General features: G+C 44.2%; 1 protein-coding gene across 1 annotated transcript in view; it reads left to right on the forward strand.

Moving 5' to 3' along the window:
- Positions 1-939: 939 nt before the first annotated feature.
- LOC125455146 (polyribonucleotide nucleotidyltransferase 1, mitochondrial) overlaps positions 940-20509 on the forward strand; it is a 64608-nt gene continuing 45038 nt past the window's right edge. The window contains exons 1-5 of the mRNA XM_048536818.2: positions 940-1156; positions 15096-15156; positions 18351-18425; positions 18501-18606; positions 19371-19420. Coding sequence (XP_048392775.2) covers positions 948-1156; positions 15096-15156; positions 18351-18425; positions 18501-18606; positions 19371-19420 — 501 coding nt within the window. The 5' untranslated portion in view covers positions 940-947. The remainder of the gene's footprint in view (positions 1157-15095; positions 15157-18350; positions 18426-18500; positions 18607-19370; positions 19421-20509) is intronic.

Here is a 20509-nt window from a genome sequence, read left to right on the forward strand (position 1 = left end):
TGTGGATACTGCCATTTAGTTGGCAAATCCAGGTTTGTCCAAGTACATGTGGACTTTGATGGGATGGAAGCAAATAATAAAAGGTTGAAACTTAATGTAAAAACTCCTACAAAAAAGCACTTCACACCTTTCAAAACTAGGTAAATTCATTTGACAGCTGACTTTTGTTTTTGATGTCCATCTATACCCATAAATCTCACTTTGTGGGAAAGAAGCATCAACAGTTCAGATGCATTCCAAGAAACATAGATGCTAGTTGTTTTGCAGATTATGTACCATGTTCTAGAGCAGATGTTCGAAATGGCTTGTTTGACAATTTGAAGGTGATACAATTATTGAGTCACACAGGGGCAGATTATTTACATGAGGAGCCATCATTGCGAGAAAGTGAAGAGTTTCTCAAGCAGTCAATGATTCTCATTAAAGGAAAATATAAGCCATCATCTACAGTCTGGAGTAAAGGTTGAAGAATAAGCCTATAACTTTCCAGAACAGCATGACTCACTTTTATCTTAAAATTTTATCATAGAAAATTCCAGCCATCAGAGGGCTCCATATTTAGTACTGAACTATTTCAGACCACTTAACAGCCGTCCCAGTGACTGCTGGATTGTAATTGTAATTATTTTCTGATATAGACATGTTGCTACGACAATCTGAGATAACCAAATGTAACCGTGAAATGATATTCACAATGAAATTCCACAAAACGATGCAAATAAAATTTGGGTAACAAATATTGGGAATAACACATCTCTGTCGTTCCAAATTGAAAACTGCAAGTTGCATTTTCGTATTTCAGAAATATATTTTATTCTCTGCAAAAATACAAAAGAAACAAATCAGAAACTGGGGAAATAGAAAATGAAAGAGAGCATAGGTGTTACCAAGGTTTCATTGGGGGTGAACGAGCCAATCAGCTTGGGGTTTATAGGGAGGTGTGTGTCATGGCGGCGCCCTGTGCCGTGGACATGAAGTTGCTGATATTCCGCGGAATCCGCAGGTTTTTACCGGAGAGTGGCTCCGCGCTCGGATCTCCGTTCGTGTGGAAGTTGGGTACGGGAGCAGGACGGCAGACGGTGAGACGAACTCATCAACAGCTATGGGCCAGCAACGCCGTCCGGGGCCGAGTCTCGGTGGATCAGGGCAGCAGCAGGTGAGAAACAGAAACAGCAGTTGCTGGAAAATCTCAGCAGGCCTGGCAGCTTCTGTGCAGAGAAATCAGAATTAACGTTTCGGGTCCGGTGAATCTTTCTCGGCATTGCCAAGGTGAGCGCGTCTCATGTGTCCCTAATGAAAAGATGGCGCTAAAGTAGTTCTAGAGAGCGGTCAGCGGTCAGGCCCGGGGAAGATCCTGTTCAGGGCAACGACCTCTTGCTTTATCAGTGACCCCGAGGAACTTTAATGGGGAAACAGGTAAATACTCCACGGCTGATATAAAACAAAACACAGAATTACAGAGATAGTAGGAACTGCCGATGCTGGATAATCTGAGATAACACGGTATGAAGCTGGATGAACACAGGCCAAGCAGCATCATAGGAGCAGTGAAGTTGATGCTGTATTCATCCAGCTTCACACCGTGATATCATAGAACTACAGATGCTGGAAATCTGAAACTGTATGGGGCAGCTCTGGAGTATATATCAGTAACGGGATGGCAGGTTAGCTGGGCCAAGTGGAGTGTACATCCTGTGGTTTATGTGGATGTGCCATATGTACTGAGTTTGGAATTTGAGCAGCATCTGGAGTCGCTGCTCTGCGTCCATGAAACAAAGTACTACATGGATAGCGTGAATAGGCAGTCGGTCATACCACAGGTTAGAAGCATGCAGATTTGAAGGAATGGGTGACCCCCAAACACTCCAGGAGAATGCAGGAGTCTCCTGAGTCTCTCCTGCTTGTTAATTAGTATTTCACTTTGGGCAGTACTTCCTCAGCAGAGTGTGGCCAGAACCAAGTCCATTGCATCTTGGCATCTTGGTTGTGTGGGGTGGAGGGGGAAGTGGGACATATGTGAAAGGGAGTGACAGATGGAAGGACAATAGGGAGAGGGGATGGAATTCCATAGGAGATCCACCAGGTTTTTTTTGTGTGGCATTAAATGTGACTGCAGGATAGTTTTACAGAGATAGTAGGAATTGCCAGTGCTGGAGAATCTGAGATAACATGGTGTGAGGCTGGATGAACACAGGCCCAGCAGCATCAGAGGAGCAGTAGTTCTGAAGAAGGGTCCTGACCCGAAACGTCAAGCTTTCCTGTTCCTCTGCTGCTTGACCTGCTGTGTTCATCCAGCTTCACACTGTTTTATCCAGGATAGTGTGTTGTTTAATTAGTGTCAGGGTCAAGGATATCTGAGTGGCTGCAGGACATCCTTCTGAAGAAGGGAATCAACCAGATGTTGATTTCACATTGGTGCCAATAACATGGGAAGGAAGAGAGAAGAGTTCCTGGTAGCCGGTTACAGAGAGTTGGGAAGAAAATTAAAAAGCTGATCCTGGAGCAGTAATCTCAGGATAACTCCCAGTGCCACGTGTTAGTTAGTATAAGAGCAGGAGGGTTGATTGATTTAACACATGTCTGGAAAACTGGTGTGAGGAGGAAGAATCAGATTTCTGAGGCATTGAGACCAGTTCTGGGGCACATGGGACCTGTACAAGGTGGATGAGTTACATCTAAACAAGATTGTGACTAATATTGTCACAGGGAAACTTGCTAATGCAGTTAAGGTGGATTTAAATTGGCTTGTGAGGAAGTGGAGACTTGAGGAGAAACCCAAATTTGAAGGGAATAACCTTAGTAACTTGCCTACTTTCTGTTACTAAGAGGACTCAAAGACAGGAAAAACAAAGCCAAGCACTGAATAAGTTTTGAATGCAGCATGATGTCAAAAAGATTTGAGTTAAGGGCACTCCAGTGCACACATTTGGAACATGGTAGATGATTGAAAGAAGTGAATAGATTTAAATGTTATGATTTGACTACCGTTATAGAAACCTGGCTGCCTGATGACCAAGACCGGGAATCAGAGTCAAGAATATACATTTAAGTTATGACCAAAAGAAAGAGGAGTTGTGCTGATAATAAAGAATAGCATTAGTACATTAGTAATGGAGGATCTCAGATCAGAAGAACAATAAAATGGATAATAAAATGTGAGGCTGGATGAACACAGCAGGCCAAGCCTCACATTTTATTATCTTGGAATTCTCCAGCATCTGCAGTTCCCATTATCTCTAACAATAAAATGGAGCCTGTTTGGGTGAAGTTAAGAAACAGCAAGGGGCAGCAGACATGATTGGAGTTACTTATAGGCCACCAAATAATAGTGGTAGTATAGCGCATGGAATCAGTAATGAGGTGAGAGAAGCATGAAGTACAGGCAGCACAGTTAGCGTGTCTGACAATCTCCTGAATATTCCTTAATTCCCCTTGTGCCCAAAAGTCTACCACCACTATCTTAAATACGCTCAATGACTGAGCATCCACAGCTCTCTGATGTTGAGAATTCTAAAGAACGTGGAGAATTAAACAACAAATCTCCAGCCCCACCACACCCAGCACTTTTCTCTGCAACCGCAGGAAGTGCTACACCTGTCCCCACACCTCCCACCTCACCCCCATCCCAGGCCCCAAGCAGATGGTCATCTGCACATCTGCTAATGTGGTATACTGCATCCGCTGTTCCCGTTTTGGCTCCCTCTACATTGGGGAAACCAAGCAAAGGCTTGGTGACTGCTTTGCCGAACACCTACACTTGATTCGCAATAAACAACTGCACCTCCCAGTCGCGAACCATTTTGACTCCCCCTCCGATTCCTCAGACCACACATCCATCCTGGGCTTCCAACAGTGCCACAACGATGCCACCCGAAGGTTGCAGGAATAGCAACTCATATTCCGCTTGGGAACCCTGCAACCCAATGGTATCAAAGTGGATTTCACAAGCTCCCCCTCTCCCTACCGCATCCCAAAACCAGCCCAGCTTGACCCTGCGTCCCTAACCTGTTCTTCCTCCCGCCTATCCTCTCCTCCCACCTATCCTCTCCTCCCACCTTAAGCCTCACCGCCATCTCACCTTGACCTGTCTGTCCTCCCTGGACTGCCATATTTCCTCCCTCAACACCCCACCTACACTCCACCTTTACTGGCTCCATCCCCACCTCTTTGATCTGTCTGCCTTCTCTCCACCTTTCTTCTCCTCTAGCCATCTTCTATCTGCCTCTCCCTTTCTCCCTATTTATTTCAGAACCTCCTTCCCCTCTCCCATTTCTGAAGAAGGGCCTAAGCACAAAAGTCAACCTTCCTGCTCCCCTGATGCTGCTTGGCCTGCTGTGTTCATCCAGCTCTACACCTTGTTATCTCAGATGCTCCAGCTTCTGCAGTTCCTACTATCTCTCTCCATAAATATCCTTGTCCTCAAAGATGAGGGAACCCAGCACGTGTGTGAGAGAGAAGGCTGAGCATCTGCAAACATCTCTTGCTAGAAGTACTGTGTGACAATCCTTCTTACCCTATCCTGAGATCCTCAGCACTCGAGTACCAGTCTTCAGATGAGTCAGTTCATTCTATATGGTATCAAGAATTGCTGAATGTATTGGGTACAAGCTACAGACCATGACAGCATTTCAGTTGTGATATTCAAAAGTTGTGCTCCAAACCAGGTGTTCCCTCATTACTTTTTTCCTGCGTAGTTACAAACCTGGCAAATACCTTGCACTGTGGAAAATTGTCCAGGTATGTTCTGTTCACTAAAAGGCAAGACCAAATCCCATTTAAAGAATTATCGCCCCATCAGCAAAGTGGTAGAAGATGTCATTGACAGTTCTTATCAAGTGGCACTTACATAGTATCAAGCACAATGTGACTTTGTCAGTGATGTGTAGAGGTGAATTCAAAATATTGGAGAGAGTGCACAACCTTCAAGCAACCCACCTACCCAATATTTGAACTACCACCTTCTTCACATGTGGCAGAGTCTTTAGATTATGTAATGGTTTATCATCAAGGTTCAAAAATCACAGCTGGTGGATAAACTTGCTTTCTCATGCCGCTCCTAAAAACCGGCCCAAAAAAAATGGTAGAGGTGACAAATAAGAGAATTTACTTGTTGAAAGTGACCTAACGTGTGAAATTCAGTTCATGGTATGTACATATGCTGTCACAATACTGGCAGCTGCTTAAAGCTCAAGCTGGAGCCAGGAAGGAGGAGAGCAATGGGGACAAGAATAAGAGCATATGTGACTTAGACACTTACACCTCCCTGACAGGAGCTGTAATGCACACAAACTCTTAACCTCACCACTTCTGGACTATTAAACAGAGCACTTACATTTCACAGACTTTAAACTATTTTCCTCATTCATTGATTTACTTAAACCTCTTTTATTTCTTAAGCAGTTTCCCCTTAATTTATCACTGTCCTTAGTTCTGTTGTTCCTAGGGATGTATTTGCAATTACAAGTGTAATACTTGTAAAGCAATTTTAGTTTGTCAATGCAATTCATCCTATGTAGTCCATGTTGCTATTGGAGTGAGTTTGAAGTGTTATAAAGTGGAGATTGAGCTTACCACCCTCCCTGTAACTAAAATTGAAGCACCTCGAGCAGAGTACCTCACCTTATAATCTGTTAAAAAGGAGTGTGGAAAAAGTGGTGTAACCTGCTTTTGAGCAACTTCTAGTGATTAAATAAAACAAACCCCTGACTCTCACTTTTTACAATGAACAAATAACAATTTATTCATCTAATTCTAATAGTGAACAAACTAACTAAGTTATTAACAAACCAAATAAACCCCCTTCTAACTACTAACTATTCCCAAATAAAACAAGGTTCTAATGATATGCTGTTTCAATAAATACAAGTTCCACTTATATAAATTTAAAAGAAAACAGAATTTAGTCTGTCGAAATTACGGTCAGATTATGTGTTGTCTGGAATGCTTTGTCCCTTCCCCGTCAAACTTACTGTCAGGAATACCTCTGTCGAATTCTTCTGTCAGGAATATTAACCAGTTCTGCTGTAGGCACCTTTGATTTAGATCATGCTTTCTCTAAAACCTAGAGAAGACTGAGAGCCAGTGATTCTCTCTTGAAAGCTGTTAACTCTGGCAGATGACAGTTGATTCTCCTGATTTTCCAGCCATCCTCTCTCTTTCTTTTTTTTAATATACCCTTGATGACATCTCAATTCCTTACAACAGGATTGATCCCATGTTGTCAAAACCATCGGATTTAAATTTAATTGATCTTTGGTTTCTGAGTGGTTGGTTGAAATTGATTGGCGAAAAACAAAACTTGTTGTCTTGATAACAAAGTAAAACTGCTTAACCTGCTAACTGTATTACTTTTTGATACAAACATTTCAATTTGAGGGCTCTCTGTGGACCTGCAAACCCACAAGCTACTGCCCACGGACACTTTATTTAAATCTCTAAGCATAGAAAACATAGATCATCTTTTAACGGGACCTTGCACTGTTCTCCCCCTCCCCCATAGCATTTTACAAATACCAAATTCTAATTTCCTATCTTCCAATCTACAAGTACTCCGAGGTTGCAGACTTGCTCGCAGAGCCAGTGTGTTTGATTGCAGATGTTTTGTTACCCTGCTAGGTAACATCATCAGTGCACCTCTGGTGAAACATTGGCATTCTGTCTCACTTGTTATATATACACCTGGTTTCCTGGGGTGGTTGCCATACTTCTGGTTTAGTTCTTCAGTGGTTTGTACATCAGGTCCAGTTCAGTGTTTGTTGACGGAGTTCCCATTGGAATGCCAGGCCTCCAGGAATTCCCTGGCATGTCTCTGTTTAGCTTGTGCTATTATGGACGTGTTGTGCCAGTCAAATTTGCGCCCTTTGTCCATGTGTATTGAGACCAGTGAGAATTGGTGGCTAGTTGATGGTCATGTGTCTTTTATTGCCAGTTTTCTTCCAATTTGGCCTAGGTAATGTTTCTGTCAGTCCTTGCTTGGCATTTTGTATATTACATTGTGTAATTGGGTGTAGCTACGTTTGTCAGTAACCGTCACAGGATAGTTGTTGGCTTGTGAGTTACCTTGATACCTAGGGGTCTGAGTAAGCTTGTGGTCATCTCTGATATATTCCTGATATATGGTGTGGTAACTAGTGTGTCTGGCCGTGTTGTGTCTTCCTGATGATGTGGTTTGTCACGGAGGTAATGGCAGATTGTGCTTTTTGGGTATCCATTCCTTTTTAAAACTCCAAATAAATGCTTCTTCTCTGCTTTGCGCAATTCTGGGTTGCAGCGGTGTGTTGTGACTTGTTTAAATGATGTCCTGATGCAGCTTTGTTTATGGGTGTTGGAGTGGTTGCTGATATAATTGAGTATCTGGTCTGTATTTGTTATCTTTTTGTATACGCTAGTCCAGAGTTCCCATTGTTCTTGTGTTCAGGAAGGGTAGCAGGTAGTTGTTCATTTGAGAATTTTATTCTGGTGAGAATGTTGTTTGTGTCAGTGGGTTTCTTATAGTATTGTGTGTTAGATGATATCTTCATGATTATCAACATAGTGGACCCAGAGTTTGTGTTGGATAGTGGGGAGCACTGTCCACTCTTATCTTTGCATTACCACTTCTGCTATCAGCCCTGATATTGGGGATCTCGTTGGTGTTCTGTTGATTTGTTTAAATATATGGCCATTGAAGGTATTAGGCACAGATCCACTGGTTTCAGGATAATGTCCTTGTTGACGCAGTTGGTGTCATGTGGTGTCTTCCTTCTTGTTTTGCCCAGCAGTGTGGGAATTGACTCTTTGGCTAGGTCGATGTTTGTTTATGGATGTAAAAAGTGCTATTATGTCGAAAGATACTGTTATCTCATCCTCTTCTAGTCTGGTGTCCTTGATGTTGAGAAATTCTTGGGAGCAGTGGATACTGTTGTCAAGGATTTTGGTTTCCATTGAAGTTCTTTGTCTAGTCTATGTTGGTATGCCTGGTAGTGAGACAATGGGTCTGAGGGGGACCCCTAGCTTGTGTACCTTAAGGAGGCCGTAGAAGCGGGGTGCATTAGATCCCACTGGCTTCATTTTTTGGTAGCCTGTCTTTGTTGATGTTTCCTGAGCTGTGTAATTTCTTCAGGGTTGTTGTGATCTGGTTCCCTAACTGTGGTAACAAGATGTGGAGCTGGATGAACACAGCAGGCCAGGCAGCAGAGGAGCGGGAAAGCTGACGCTTCAGGTTTCTGAAGAAGGGTCCAGACCTGAAACTTCAGCTTTCCTGCTCCTCTGATGCTGTCTGGCCTGCCGTGTTCATCCAGCTCTATATCTTGTTGTTCTCGGACTCCAGCATCAGCAGTTCCTACCTCCCATCTGTGGTGTTGGGTCTATTGCCATCTGTTAGTAGGTATTGGTATCTGCTAATGGTGCATTGACTTTCTTGATATATTGAGCTCTGTTAAGGATTACTGTTATGCATCCTTAGTCTGCTAGTAAGATTGTGATTCTGTCCTTCTTGGGAATTTCCAGGGCCGCCTTCTCTTCTGTGTTGAATGTGTTCCACTTGCCTTTTTTACTCAGTGATGGGACTATCGGCTATCTGATAGTCTGTTGTGTTTCCTCCATGAGTCCGTTGCTCTTCAAGAACAAAAACAAAGTTGCTGGAAAAGCTCAACAGGTTGCTCTTCAATGTTGATTCCAGTGCAGCCAGGATCTCTGTGGTTATAATACAGTCCGCGTACCAGCACAGTTTTCTTAGTGTTTGTAACCGGTTGGCCTGAGATGTTCTGGATCTATGTTTCTGTGCTGTCTATGTCATTCTTATAAGTGAGTTTGGGTAGCTTGTCTTGTCGGCTGTTCTTTTCTTTGTTCTGTCCTCTGTTGTTGTATGGCTATGGCTTGTTCCAGTGTAGTTGCCCATTCTTGGTCAGTCGCGTCAGAGTGCAAAGTACAAAAATTTTGACGTGTGGTTTCCCACTTGTATTTGTGGAGGCGGTTTTGGACATCGTTGATCATAATCCTTATCATTCTGCAGCCGTTCTGTACAGCTGTTCTCCGTGCCTGTGGATCGTTGACAAGTTCTTTATATTTTAAGCTTTGTGGTAGTACCTGTTTTCTGAGGCATTCATGCAGGAAGTAAAGTAGTTCACAGGCCTTGTTCAAACAGATGGCACTTGTCTCCCATCTGCAGGCCCGTTTAAGGTTGTTGTGCCCCTAGATGTTCGAAGATTTTGAAAAGGGTCACCGGAGGCATACTGACTATATTACCGAGCAAGGTGATGAAATGTCTGCAATCGAACATACCAGCTCAACGAGCAGGTCTGCAACCTCATCCACGACCCGAGCTACAAATCGTCTCAAAAATTTTAACCACAAGTACTCTGCCCAGCTTTGCCTGATAATGGAGTGAATAGAATAGAACATCTGAAAATTAACAAATGGTCCTTGCGAAAATTTCAAAAAGTGCCTCAAAATTATTTTGACCCCCTGATTATCAGCAATCTTAGAATTCATTGAACCAGAGTGAAAGCAAATCTACCTCAATCCAAAGGGACTGCCTCCATAGGTGCAACAACTGCTCAGTTTGTATCCCATCAGAACTGTGTGGCCACAGACCTCACTACAGTCTTAGTCCAAACATACATAAGAATTGAACTTCAGAGACAAGGTAGATTTGATTACACAGCAATGCTCAACCAACAGGCATCAAGGAGTCTGATTTCAGAGTTAAATCAATAGCAATCGAGGTGTAACATCATTACTGGTTGAAGTCATATCTTGCCAGTGAGATGGTTATGGTGTTAGGGGTCAATCAGGAAATTCCTCAGTGTGATGTCCACTGCTTCGTAAATGATTTGCACTCAATAAGGTCAATAAAGTGACAATGTCACTGATAAATGCAGTGTTCAATGTGATATACAGCATCTCAGACCATCAAGTAGTCTGTGTTCATAGGCTGTAAGACCTGACCAATGCACAGCCTCTGGTCAATAAATTTTAAGTAAATTGTTCTTGTGGAAATTTCCAAAAGAAGATAAGCTATCCACATTGACATTCAACGCCATTGCAACTATTGAACCTTCCTCCAGTATGGACCAGCCGTATTAATGCCATAGCAACAAAAGCAAGTCAGAGGCTGGGAATTTTGTGGCAGCTAACTTGCCTGCTAATTCCCCAAATCTGTCACACATTTACAAGGCACAAATCCAGAGTGTAACTGAAACTTCTTAGCACCAGGATGAATACAGTTCCAATAACATTCAAGCAGCTCAACGCCATTCAGGACAATGCAGCCCCCTTGCCTTCCAATAGTCATTGCCCTAAACCTTGGAGGTAGTTGGAGTGCTGTAACAAGTTATGTTTTTAATGTGGGATAGGGGTGAATACTCTCACATTCTTGTTCTAATTCCTATCCAGCGACATTGGAAATTGAGTCTATATTGATTGCAAGGCTGGCCAAGCCCGTAATGAACCAATGTCCATTCACTAAGTTCATATATCAAGGATGGCTTATTTGGTGAGCGAATGCTATGTATTCATGAACATATCAATTTCTAATTTCAGACAACAAAGTGAGAAGTTATAATTGAAACAGCTGTTCTTGAACATTGTCTACTTGTCGGCAATGATCATTAGTCAATTTTGCTGGACTTAACAGTGAGGAAAATAAATTTGAGGATCGATTCAATGTCCACACCCTTTCTAATGTTGGAGATGGGTTTGTATTGACGTTTCTCAAATTGACTTCTCATCCTCAGTTTGAAATCAAGAGTGTTGAGCCAAAACCAGTATGATTTCCACCTACAGAGATAATGGGAACTGCAGATGCTGGAGAATTCCAAGATAATAAAATGTGAGGCTGGATGAACACAGCAGGCCAAGCAGCATCTCAGGAGCACAAAAGCTGACGTTTCGGGCCTAGACCCTTCATCAGAGAGGGGGATGGGGAGAGGGAACTGGAATAAATAGGGAGAGGGGGAGGCGGACCGAAGATGATGGAGAGTAAAGAAGATAGGTGGAGAGAGTATAGGTGGGGAGGTAGGGAGGGGATAGGTCAGTCCAGGGAAGACGGACAGGTCAAGGAGGTGGGATGAGGTTAGTAGGTAGCTGGGGGTGCGGCTTGGGGTGGGAGGAAGGGATGGGTGAGAGGAAGAACCGGTTAGGGAGGCAGAGACAGGTTGGACTGGTTTTGGGATGCGGTGGGTGGGAGGGAAGAGCTGGGCTGGTTGTGTGGTGCAGTGGGGGGAGGGGACGAACTGGGCTGGTTTAGGGATGCAGTAGGGGAAGGGGAGATTTTGAAACTGAAGAAGTCCACATTGATACCATATGGCTGCAGGGTTCCCAGGTGGAATATGAGTTGCTGTTCCTGCAACCTTCGGGTGGCATCATTGTGGCAGTGCAGGAGGCCCATGATGGACATGTCATCTAGAGAATGGGAGGGGGAGTGGAAATGGTTTGCGACTGGGAGGTGCAGTTGTTTGTTGCGAACTGAGCGGAGGTGTTCTGCAAAGCGGTCCCCAAGCCTCCGCTTGGTTTCCCCAATGTAGAGGAAGCCGCACTGGGTACAGTGGATGCAGTATACTACATTGGCAGATGTGCAGGTGAACCTCTGCTTAATGTGGAATGTCATCTTGGGGCCTGGGATAGGGGTGAGGGAGGAGGTGTGGGGACAAGTGTAGCATTTCCTGCGGTTGCAGGGGAAGGTGCCGGGTGTGGTGGGGTTGGAGGGCAGTGTGGAGCGAACAAGGGAGTCACGGAGAGAGTGGTCTCTCCGGAAAGCAGACAGGGGAGGGGAAGGAAAAATGTCTTGGGTGGTGGGGTCGGATTGTAAATGGCGGAAGTGTCGGAGGATGATGCGTTGTATCCGGAGGTTGGTAGGGTGGTGTGTGAGAACGAGGGGGATCCTCTTAGGGCGGTTGTGGCGGGGGCGGGGTGTGAGGGATGTGTTGCGGGAAATACGGGAGACGCGGTCAAGGGCGTTCTCGATCACTGTGGGGGGGAAAGTTGCGGTCCTTAAAGAACTCGGACATCTGGGATGTGCGGGAGTGGAATGTCTTATCGTGGGAGCAGATGAGGCGGAGGAATTGGGAATAGGGGATGGAATTTTTGCAGGAGGGTGGGTGGGAGGAGGTGTATTCTAGGTAGCTGTGGGAGTCGGTGGGCTTGAAATGGACATCAGTTACAAGCTGGTTGCCTGAGATGGAGACTGAGAGGCCCAGGAAGGTGAGGGATGTGCTGGAGATGGCCCAGGTGAACTGAAGGTTGGGGTGGAAGGTGTTGGTGAAGTGGATGAACTGTTCGAGCTCCTCTGGGGAGCAAGAGGCGGTGCCGATACTGTCATCAATGTAACGGAGGAAGAGGTGGGGTTTGGGGCCTGTGTAGGTGCGGAAGAGGGACTGTTCCACGTAACCTACAAAGAGGCAGGCATAGCTGGGGCCCATGCGGGTGCCCATGGCCACCCCCTTAGTCTGTAGGAAGTGGGAGGAGTCAAAAGAGAAGTTGTTGAGTGTGAGGACGAGTTCAGCTGGGCGGATGAGAGTGTCGGTGGAGGGGGACTGGTCGGACCTGCGGGACAGGAAGAAGCGGAGGGCCTTGAGGCCATCTCCATGCGGAATGCAGGTGTACAGGGACTGGACGTCCATGGTGAATATGAGGTGTTGGGGGCCGGGGAATTGGAAGTCCTGGAGGAGGTGGAGGGCGTGGGTGGTGTCACGGACGTAGGTGGGGAGTTCCTGGACCAAAGGGGAGAAAATGGAGTCCACAAACCTGCCTGCCCTGGTCGACCCATCGTCTCAGCCTGCTCCTGCCCCACCGAACTCATCTCCACCTATCTGGACTCCATTTTCTCCCCTTTGGTCCAGGAACTCCCCACCTACGTCCGTGACACCACCCACGCCCTCCACCTCCTCCAGGACTTCCAATTCCCTGGCCCCCAACACCTCATATTCACCATGGACGTCCAGTCCCTGTACACCTGCATTCCGCATGGAGATGGCCTCAAGGCACTCCGCTTCTTCCTGTCCCGCAGGCCCGACCAGTCCCCCTCCACCGACACTCTCATCTGCCTAGCTGAACTCGTCCTCACACTCAACAACTTCTCTTTTGACTCCTCCCACTTCCTACAGACTAAGGGGGTGGCCATGGGCACCCGCATGGGCCCCAGCTATGCCTGCCTCTTTGTAGGTTACGTGGAACAGTCCCTCTTTCGCACCTACACAGGCCCCAAACCCCACCTCTTCCTCCGGTACATTGATGACTGTATCGGCGCCGCCTCTTGCTCCCCAGAGGAGCTCGAACAGTTCATCCACTTCACCAACACCTTCCACCCCAACCTTCAGTTCACCTGGGCCATCTCCAGCACATCCCTCACCTTCCTGGGCCTCTCAGTCTCCATCTCAGGCAACCAGCTTGTAACTGATGTCCATTTCAAGCCCACCGACTCCCACAGCTACCTAGAATACACCTCCTCCCACCCACCCTCCTGCAAAAATTCCATCCCCTATTCCCAATTCCTCCGCCTCCGCCGCATCTGCTCCCACGATAAGACATTCCACTCCCGCACATCCCAGATGTCCGAGTTCTTTAAGGACCGCAACTTTCCCCCCACAGTGATCGAGAACGCCCTTGACCGCGTCTCCCGTATTTCCCGCAACACATCCCTCACACCCCGCCCCCGCCACAACCGCCCTAAGAGGATCCCCCTCGTTCTCACACACCACCCTACCAACCTCCGGATACAACGCATCATCCTCCGACACTTCCGCCATTTACAATCCGACCCCACCACCCAAGACATTTTTCCATCCCCTCCCCTGTCTGCTTTCCGGAGAGACCACTCTCTCCGTGACTCCCTTGTTCGCTCCACACTGCCCTCCAACCCCACCACACCCGGCACCTTCCCCTGCAACCGCAGGAAATGCTACACTTGTCCCCACACCTCCTCCCTCACCCCTATCCCAGGCCCCAAGATGACATTCCACATTAAGCAGAGGTTCACCTGCACATCTGCCAATGTGGTATACTGCATCCACTGAACCCGGTGCGGCTTCCTCTACATTGGGGAAACCAAGCGGAGGCTTGGTGACCGCTTTGCAGAACACCTCCGCTCAGTTCGCAACAAACAACTGCACCTCCCAGTCGCAAACCATTTCCACTCCCCCTCCCATTCTCTAGATGACATGTCCATCATGGGCCTCCTGCACTGCCACAATGATGCCACCCGAAGGTTGCAGGAACAGCAACTCATATTCCGCCTGGGAACCCTGCAGCCATATGGTATCAATGCGGACTTCACCAGTTTCAAAATCTCCCCTTCCCCTACTGCATCCCTAAACCAGCCTAGTTCGTCCCCTCCCCCCACTGCACCACACAACCAGCCCAGCTCTTCCCCCCCACCCACTGCATCCCAAAACCAGTCCAACCTGTCTCTGCCTCCCTAACCGGTTCTTCCTCTCACCCATCCCTTCCTCCCACCCCAAGCCGCACCCCCAGCTACCTACTAACCTCATCCCACCTCCTTGACCTGTCCGTCTTCCCTGGACTGACCTATCCCCTCCCTACCTCCCCACCTATACTCTCTCCACCTATCTTCTTTACTCTCCATCTTCGGTCCGCCTCCCCCCTCTCCCTATTTATTCCTGTTCCCTCTCCCCAACCCCCTCTCTGATGAAGGGTCTAGGCCCGAAACGTCAGCTTTTGTGCTCCTGAGATGCTGCTTGGCCTGCTGTGTTCATCCAGCCTCACATTTTATTATCTTGATTTCCACCTACAGATGGCAGTGTACTGTTTTCTGCCTTGTTAATGCAACTGTTCTTGGATGGGTCTGGAGATTAGGCAGCAAGTCTCTTGGCCACTTTGCCTAACAAGGCTTTTTATCTTAAAAGAACAAAACGAAAGTTGGTCAGAGGATTTTGAAGTTCACTTTTGCAATTTTTAGTTTATCAGTTAAAGGTATGTTTTAAAATGAGCATTTAAGCTGAATGATTTATCCGTTTAATTATGTATTGTTTGATAAGGGTGAATGAGAAGTTTCTTTGACAAATGGTTATCCCAATAACTACAGTATCCCAAATAAGATTGGAATATACTAAAGAGAAATGTTATATTATTCACAATGTTTCATCTCTTTGTTTCAATAGAAAGCTTGAAATCTCCACAGGGAAGCTTGCCAGGTTTGCAGATGGATGTGCTTTGGTTCAGGTAAACTACTCTTTCTAACGTCTATATAGAGTTAGATTCACAGAGTCATAGAATACCTATTGTGTCCCTTTCGGCCCAACAGGTCCACACCAACTTCCTGAAGACGATCCCCTGCTACCCCTGACTCCACCCCTCAAACCTATCCCTCTAACCCTGTATTTGCCATAGCTAATTCACATAACTTATACATCCGTGGACACTGTGGGCAATTTATCATGGCCAATCCACCTAACCTACACATCTTTTGGACTGAGGGAGGACACCCACACAGTCACCAGAGACTGGAATTGAACCTGAGTCCCTGGTGCTGTGAGGCAGCAGTGCTAACCACTGAGCCACCGTGCCACCCCATATGGTTTGGTAGTCCTGTGGCACAGTGGGTATATCTTGGACTCTGAACTAAAAGCTCCAGGTTCAAATACAGCTCCAGACATTGGTGGTCACAGAAGGTACTTGTGAGCAACACCACCAAAGTCTCCCTATAAACCTGTGACAGACTGTAAGTGCAGGAGAATCTCTTGATCAGCCATATTTGATGTGACGTTAAAGTTATAACTTCTGTTGACAGAGTAGCAATTTGCCCCAGGAAAAACCAAGCTTTTTGGCTGGTTCATGTTTCCCTAGATATGGGAAAGTCCCAAAATCTAAGTTGACACTACCTAATTCAGTACTATGTGAACATTTTTCTTTAAAAAAACATCTTCCTCTTCTAAACTATTCCAACTATCGATGTAGAGACTGGATAAAAATTGAAGCCAAGTATATTGTGTCAGTTTGAGTGTTAAATGACCATGGGTAATTCCTCAACCTTACTTATTACACTGTGAATGCCTCCCACATGGTGTAACACGTGCATTGGATATATGGCACAGCAACAAACCATTCAAGCATAACTTGTCCATGCCAGTGTTTATGCTTGACTCAAGCCTCCTCCTATCTTTTCTCCTCCTGAAGATACCTTTGTTACAATTTATTCAGGCTTTCTTTTATGCTGGCAGAGTTTCTTCTTAAATATATCCTTGAAATCTATTTCAATCAATCCCTACTTTGAAGCAAGTTCACATTTTTATGACTTTCCCATATTGGATTTCTTTGTCACTATTTTACCTTTTAGCATCCAGTTGTATTCTTCCCCATGAGAGGGAACATTCTCTCTCTACCCATTCTATCAAATCATTTAATAATTTTAAAGAACATTATTTAGGCACATTTCAAGATTTTCTTTTCTCAAGATGTTCAACCTGTCAACTCCTTCCTGCTATGTCAAGCAATGCATTTATGAAATAATCATCGTATTTGTGACAAACAGCAGTGCACTCAACACCATAGTTTATTACAGGTTTTGTTTAGCTTCCCTGCTTTTCAGTTCTATCCCTGTAGGCATGATGCCTAAGGTTTGGTTTTCTTATAACCTTGCTCATCTGTACCACAACTTCTGGTTAACTTTGCCACAATTTGTTCAAATTAGCTTCCTGCTCTATACCTTGAGATAGGAAAGGTCACTTTAAGAGTAGATTTTCAACTTCTTTGTAGGTACAAGTGATTAGTTAAAGAGACAGTAGTCTATGATGCTGTGATTTGTGCTTTTATTTCATTTGCTGTCAGGGTATGGATAGTGTTTCAAGGTGCATTTATTGGAAACTCTGAATACCCTGAGACCTGGAACCTTAGATCTCAATTACAGCAATCTGGGTATCAATAGAATTATTTCATGGAGACTTTGCACTAGTTTCACTTGGGATGCCTTTGTTGCAATAATAGGTTGAAATGTTAGAAAGTGATCATATAATGTTGTGTTTAAAAAAATGAAGCAAAGTCTCAAGAAAGGCGTCTGCAGGTTCAGGTTCCCTACTTGTAATGCTACTCCACACTCTTAGAAACCAATTCCCGATTGCCACATATGTTATGATCTAGCTAGCTAAAGCACGCAAAGAGGTCCAGTGGATGGACTTAGAAAAGGCTGTCACAAAATTCTAGTTGTAAACAAATAACAATGAACTTTACTATACAATATTAGAAAAGTAATGTAATCTACAATGTGTATACAATTTATATTCTAATGTCCAATTTAACATGGATCAAATTACCCAAAGCATTTAGTAAATAGCAATTATAATCTACACAGATCCCATTGATTTCTTAGCAATTCTCCCTTTGACATTATTGAAATAGTGGGCCATAAATCTCACTAAACTTGAAATGGAATGTCAATATTGCAAACCTGACCTTGACGCTTCCTCTCTGACTGCCCCATAATGGGCTACATGAATTACTGCTCCCATTGTAGTCGATCAGGTTCCTTTCTCGGGTGTACTCTTCCCCTGCATTCCGAAACTGCACTGTGATAGTTGTTCACAAGCAGAATGTGAGCTGTTGTCTGAAAGCTAAATTTCCAGGTTCTAATCTTGTTCAGTTCCTTCAAGCAAATACTACTTCTAAGGTCTTCACTTCTCACTATCTTATGTGCAGTGAAATATTAATGCTCATAGGCTTCTACCGGCCCTTCTCAGCTTCCCATTGCACAGAGCATGTGACTTTCCCACTTACTCAGCTCCCTGGGAATACTTGAGTCCAAAATTTGACCCTGTATTAATTTTGACAAATTGTTCTCAATATTTCTAAAAGCACAGCCATTCAGCTGTTCTTGACTCTTAAGCCAGTCCCCCCTATGTGGGAGCTTTGTAGTTCAGCTGCTTTCCCAGCAGTACAACTAACTGTAGAACTTCTACTATGGAGTCTACTTCTTTATCCTTCTCCTGTTGACTGTAACTTTTGAACGTCTCTTCAGTGACCCCTCAAATTGTCCTCAGTAACCTATCAAAAACCTTGCATTCAGCCCCTTGTCTATTGCTGGCAGAATGAAATGTACAGCCAAATGGCGCATCCTTGGACCCGAGTGCAGCCTAAAGGTTACATCCTAGCTATGCTGGAAATGGATTTCATGAAAACACCCTCTGAGCTGATTGATGGATGGTATTGTATCAGCTTGCCCAATTGTGAACTCAGCTGTGTAATCGTAAGGAACAGCCATTTTGAAGTACAGAGCATTAAATGACAAGTACTTGTAAATGATTGGCAATAAAATTGTGAGAAAAATGTAAATTAGTGAAATATGTGAATATTTGTTTGCGTTGATAATTTAGAAAAAGCCTTTTGAATTATAAATTGCTAATTTTATTTTTCTCATCATGAAGTTAGGAGAGACATCAGTGATGGTTACAGCTGTCAGCAAAACAAAGCCTACTGCATCTCAGTTTATGCCGTTGGTGGTAAGTTTTTCTTAACATTTAGTATCTGGTTGATATTGTAGAATCTGCTGAAGACTAACAGTCTTTTTGTAATAGGTTGATTACCGTCAGAAAGCTGCTGCTGCCGGGAGAATACCAACAACCTATTTACGTAGAGAAATGGGCTACACGGATAATGAGATTTTGACTAGCAGAATAATTGGTAAGATCATCTAATGCAGAATAGGCTTATTGCAGGAATTTTTCTTCGCAAATTCATTTCTGCAAATACCTTGTGATACATGCAGCAGCAATTTTATATTTTTTCCATCCCTTGACAGTAGCGATGAATACTTCCCAGGAAATTATTTTCTGAATTGTTTACATTTCCAATAACTACAGGAGCTTTAAAAGTAAAAATATTTTAAAGTGTAACATGATATTGTTTTGCTCAAATGTGGTCTGTGCATTGTATGAAACTTGTCAAAATTATTTAGATTAAATTATAAAAATGCTGGGCTTGATGGATAATTATCTCTGCCAGTGAACTGATTGACCCCATGAGAATTATCACTTTTAACCAGGAATCAGTTAGTTGCCCCCCGTGCATTAGCATTTTCGTTCCTCGTTTGTCTTTTAAGAGGAAAACATAAGTGTTAAGCATAGAAAGCAGTTGAAAGCAGACAGCAAATGCAGAGCTGCACTTAATACCACATCTAGTGAAGTCTTTGGCCCAGTTCAGACTATCTTCCCCATTTGTCCAGTTGAAGGAAAACCATACCAAAACACAAACTCAGCATATCTGGTAATATCTATGGAGGAGAAACAGAGTTCACCTTTTAAATCCAGTCCCCCTTCTTCAGAAGTTAAACCATGACAGATGAAAAGGCAGGCACATGAGGAAAATGTAGGATTATTTTCCAAGTCTTTTGTAATTGGAAATGAGTTCAACATTGTAAATGATTCGTTTTTCTGTTGCTTCTTCAGACCGTTCAATCAGACCACTATTTCCTTCAGGCTATTTTTATGACACGCAGGTAAGTAATGGATAAAATTAACAATTTGAGACTTTTCGGGGAAAATGTACTTTGAACACACCTGCCAAATTATCAATTTTGCCTATATCCTTTAGTTGAAATATCTATATTTAACCAGGATGTAAATGCTGTAAGAGAAAATTATATCATTTTAAAACAGTGACTGCAACACATTCATTACTGTCAGCAAAACTTTATAGCAGCTGCATAATTGTATGTGCAGCTCCTGTAGTTACAAATGTTGCTTTATTGTTACAAGATTGTTTCTTGTTCTTTGTTCATATGATTGACTATTCAAAATTATCACAATTTATCACTTAATTATTTGCAATGTAGTTATTTTTGACATGGCTATTAGTGTAACATTAATGATGTATTTGAATATCTAAGAACTTTTCAAGTATTTCTGAAAGTATGTATTCCGTAAGGCCATAAGATAGATATAGGAGCAGAATTAGGCCATTTAACCTTTTGCATTTGCTTTGCCATTCAGTTATGGCTGATATGATTCTCAACCCCCTTGCCTTGCCTTATCTCTGTAACCCTTGATCCCCTTATCAATTAAGCCTGTCTTCAGCAATATGTTCCACAGATCCACTGCCCTCTGGCTGAAGAAATTTCTCCTTCTCTCAATTCTAAAGGGTTGCCCTTCATTGAGGCTGTGTCCTTGAGTCCTAGTCTTTCGAACTGGTGGAAACATCTTCATGTTCATTCTGTGCAGGCCTCTCAGTATTCTGTATGTTTGCCAGATCCCACCTCATCCTTCTAAACTCTGAGTGCAGACCTAGCATCCTCATATGACAAGCCCTTCAACCCAAACTTCCTCCAAAGCTAGTGTATCATTCCTTAGATAATAAAGTGTGGAGCTGGATGAACACAGCTGACATTTCGGGCCTAGACCCTTCAAGGCCTGAAGCTTTTGTGCTCCTAAGATGCTGCTTGGCCGGCTGTGTTCATCCAGCTCCACACTTTGTTATCTCGGATTCTCCAGCATCTGCAGTTCCCATTATTGCTGTACCATTCCTTAGATACAGGACCCAAAACTTTCAATATTCCAAATGCAGTCTGACCAGAACCTTATACATCCTC

The sequence above is a fragment of the Stegostoma tigrinum genome, chromosome 9, assembly GCF_030684315.1.
Source record: "Stegostoma tigrinum isolate sSteTig4 chromosome 9, sSteTig4.hap1, whole genome shotgun sequence".
NCBI classification, from domain to species: Eukaryota; Metazoa; Chordata; class Chondrichthyes; order Orectolobiformes; family Stegostomatidae; genus Stegostoma; species Stegostoma tigrinum.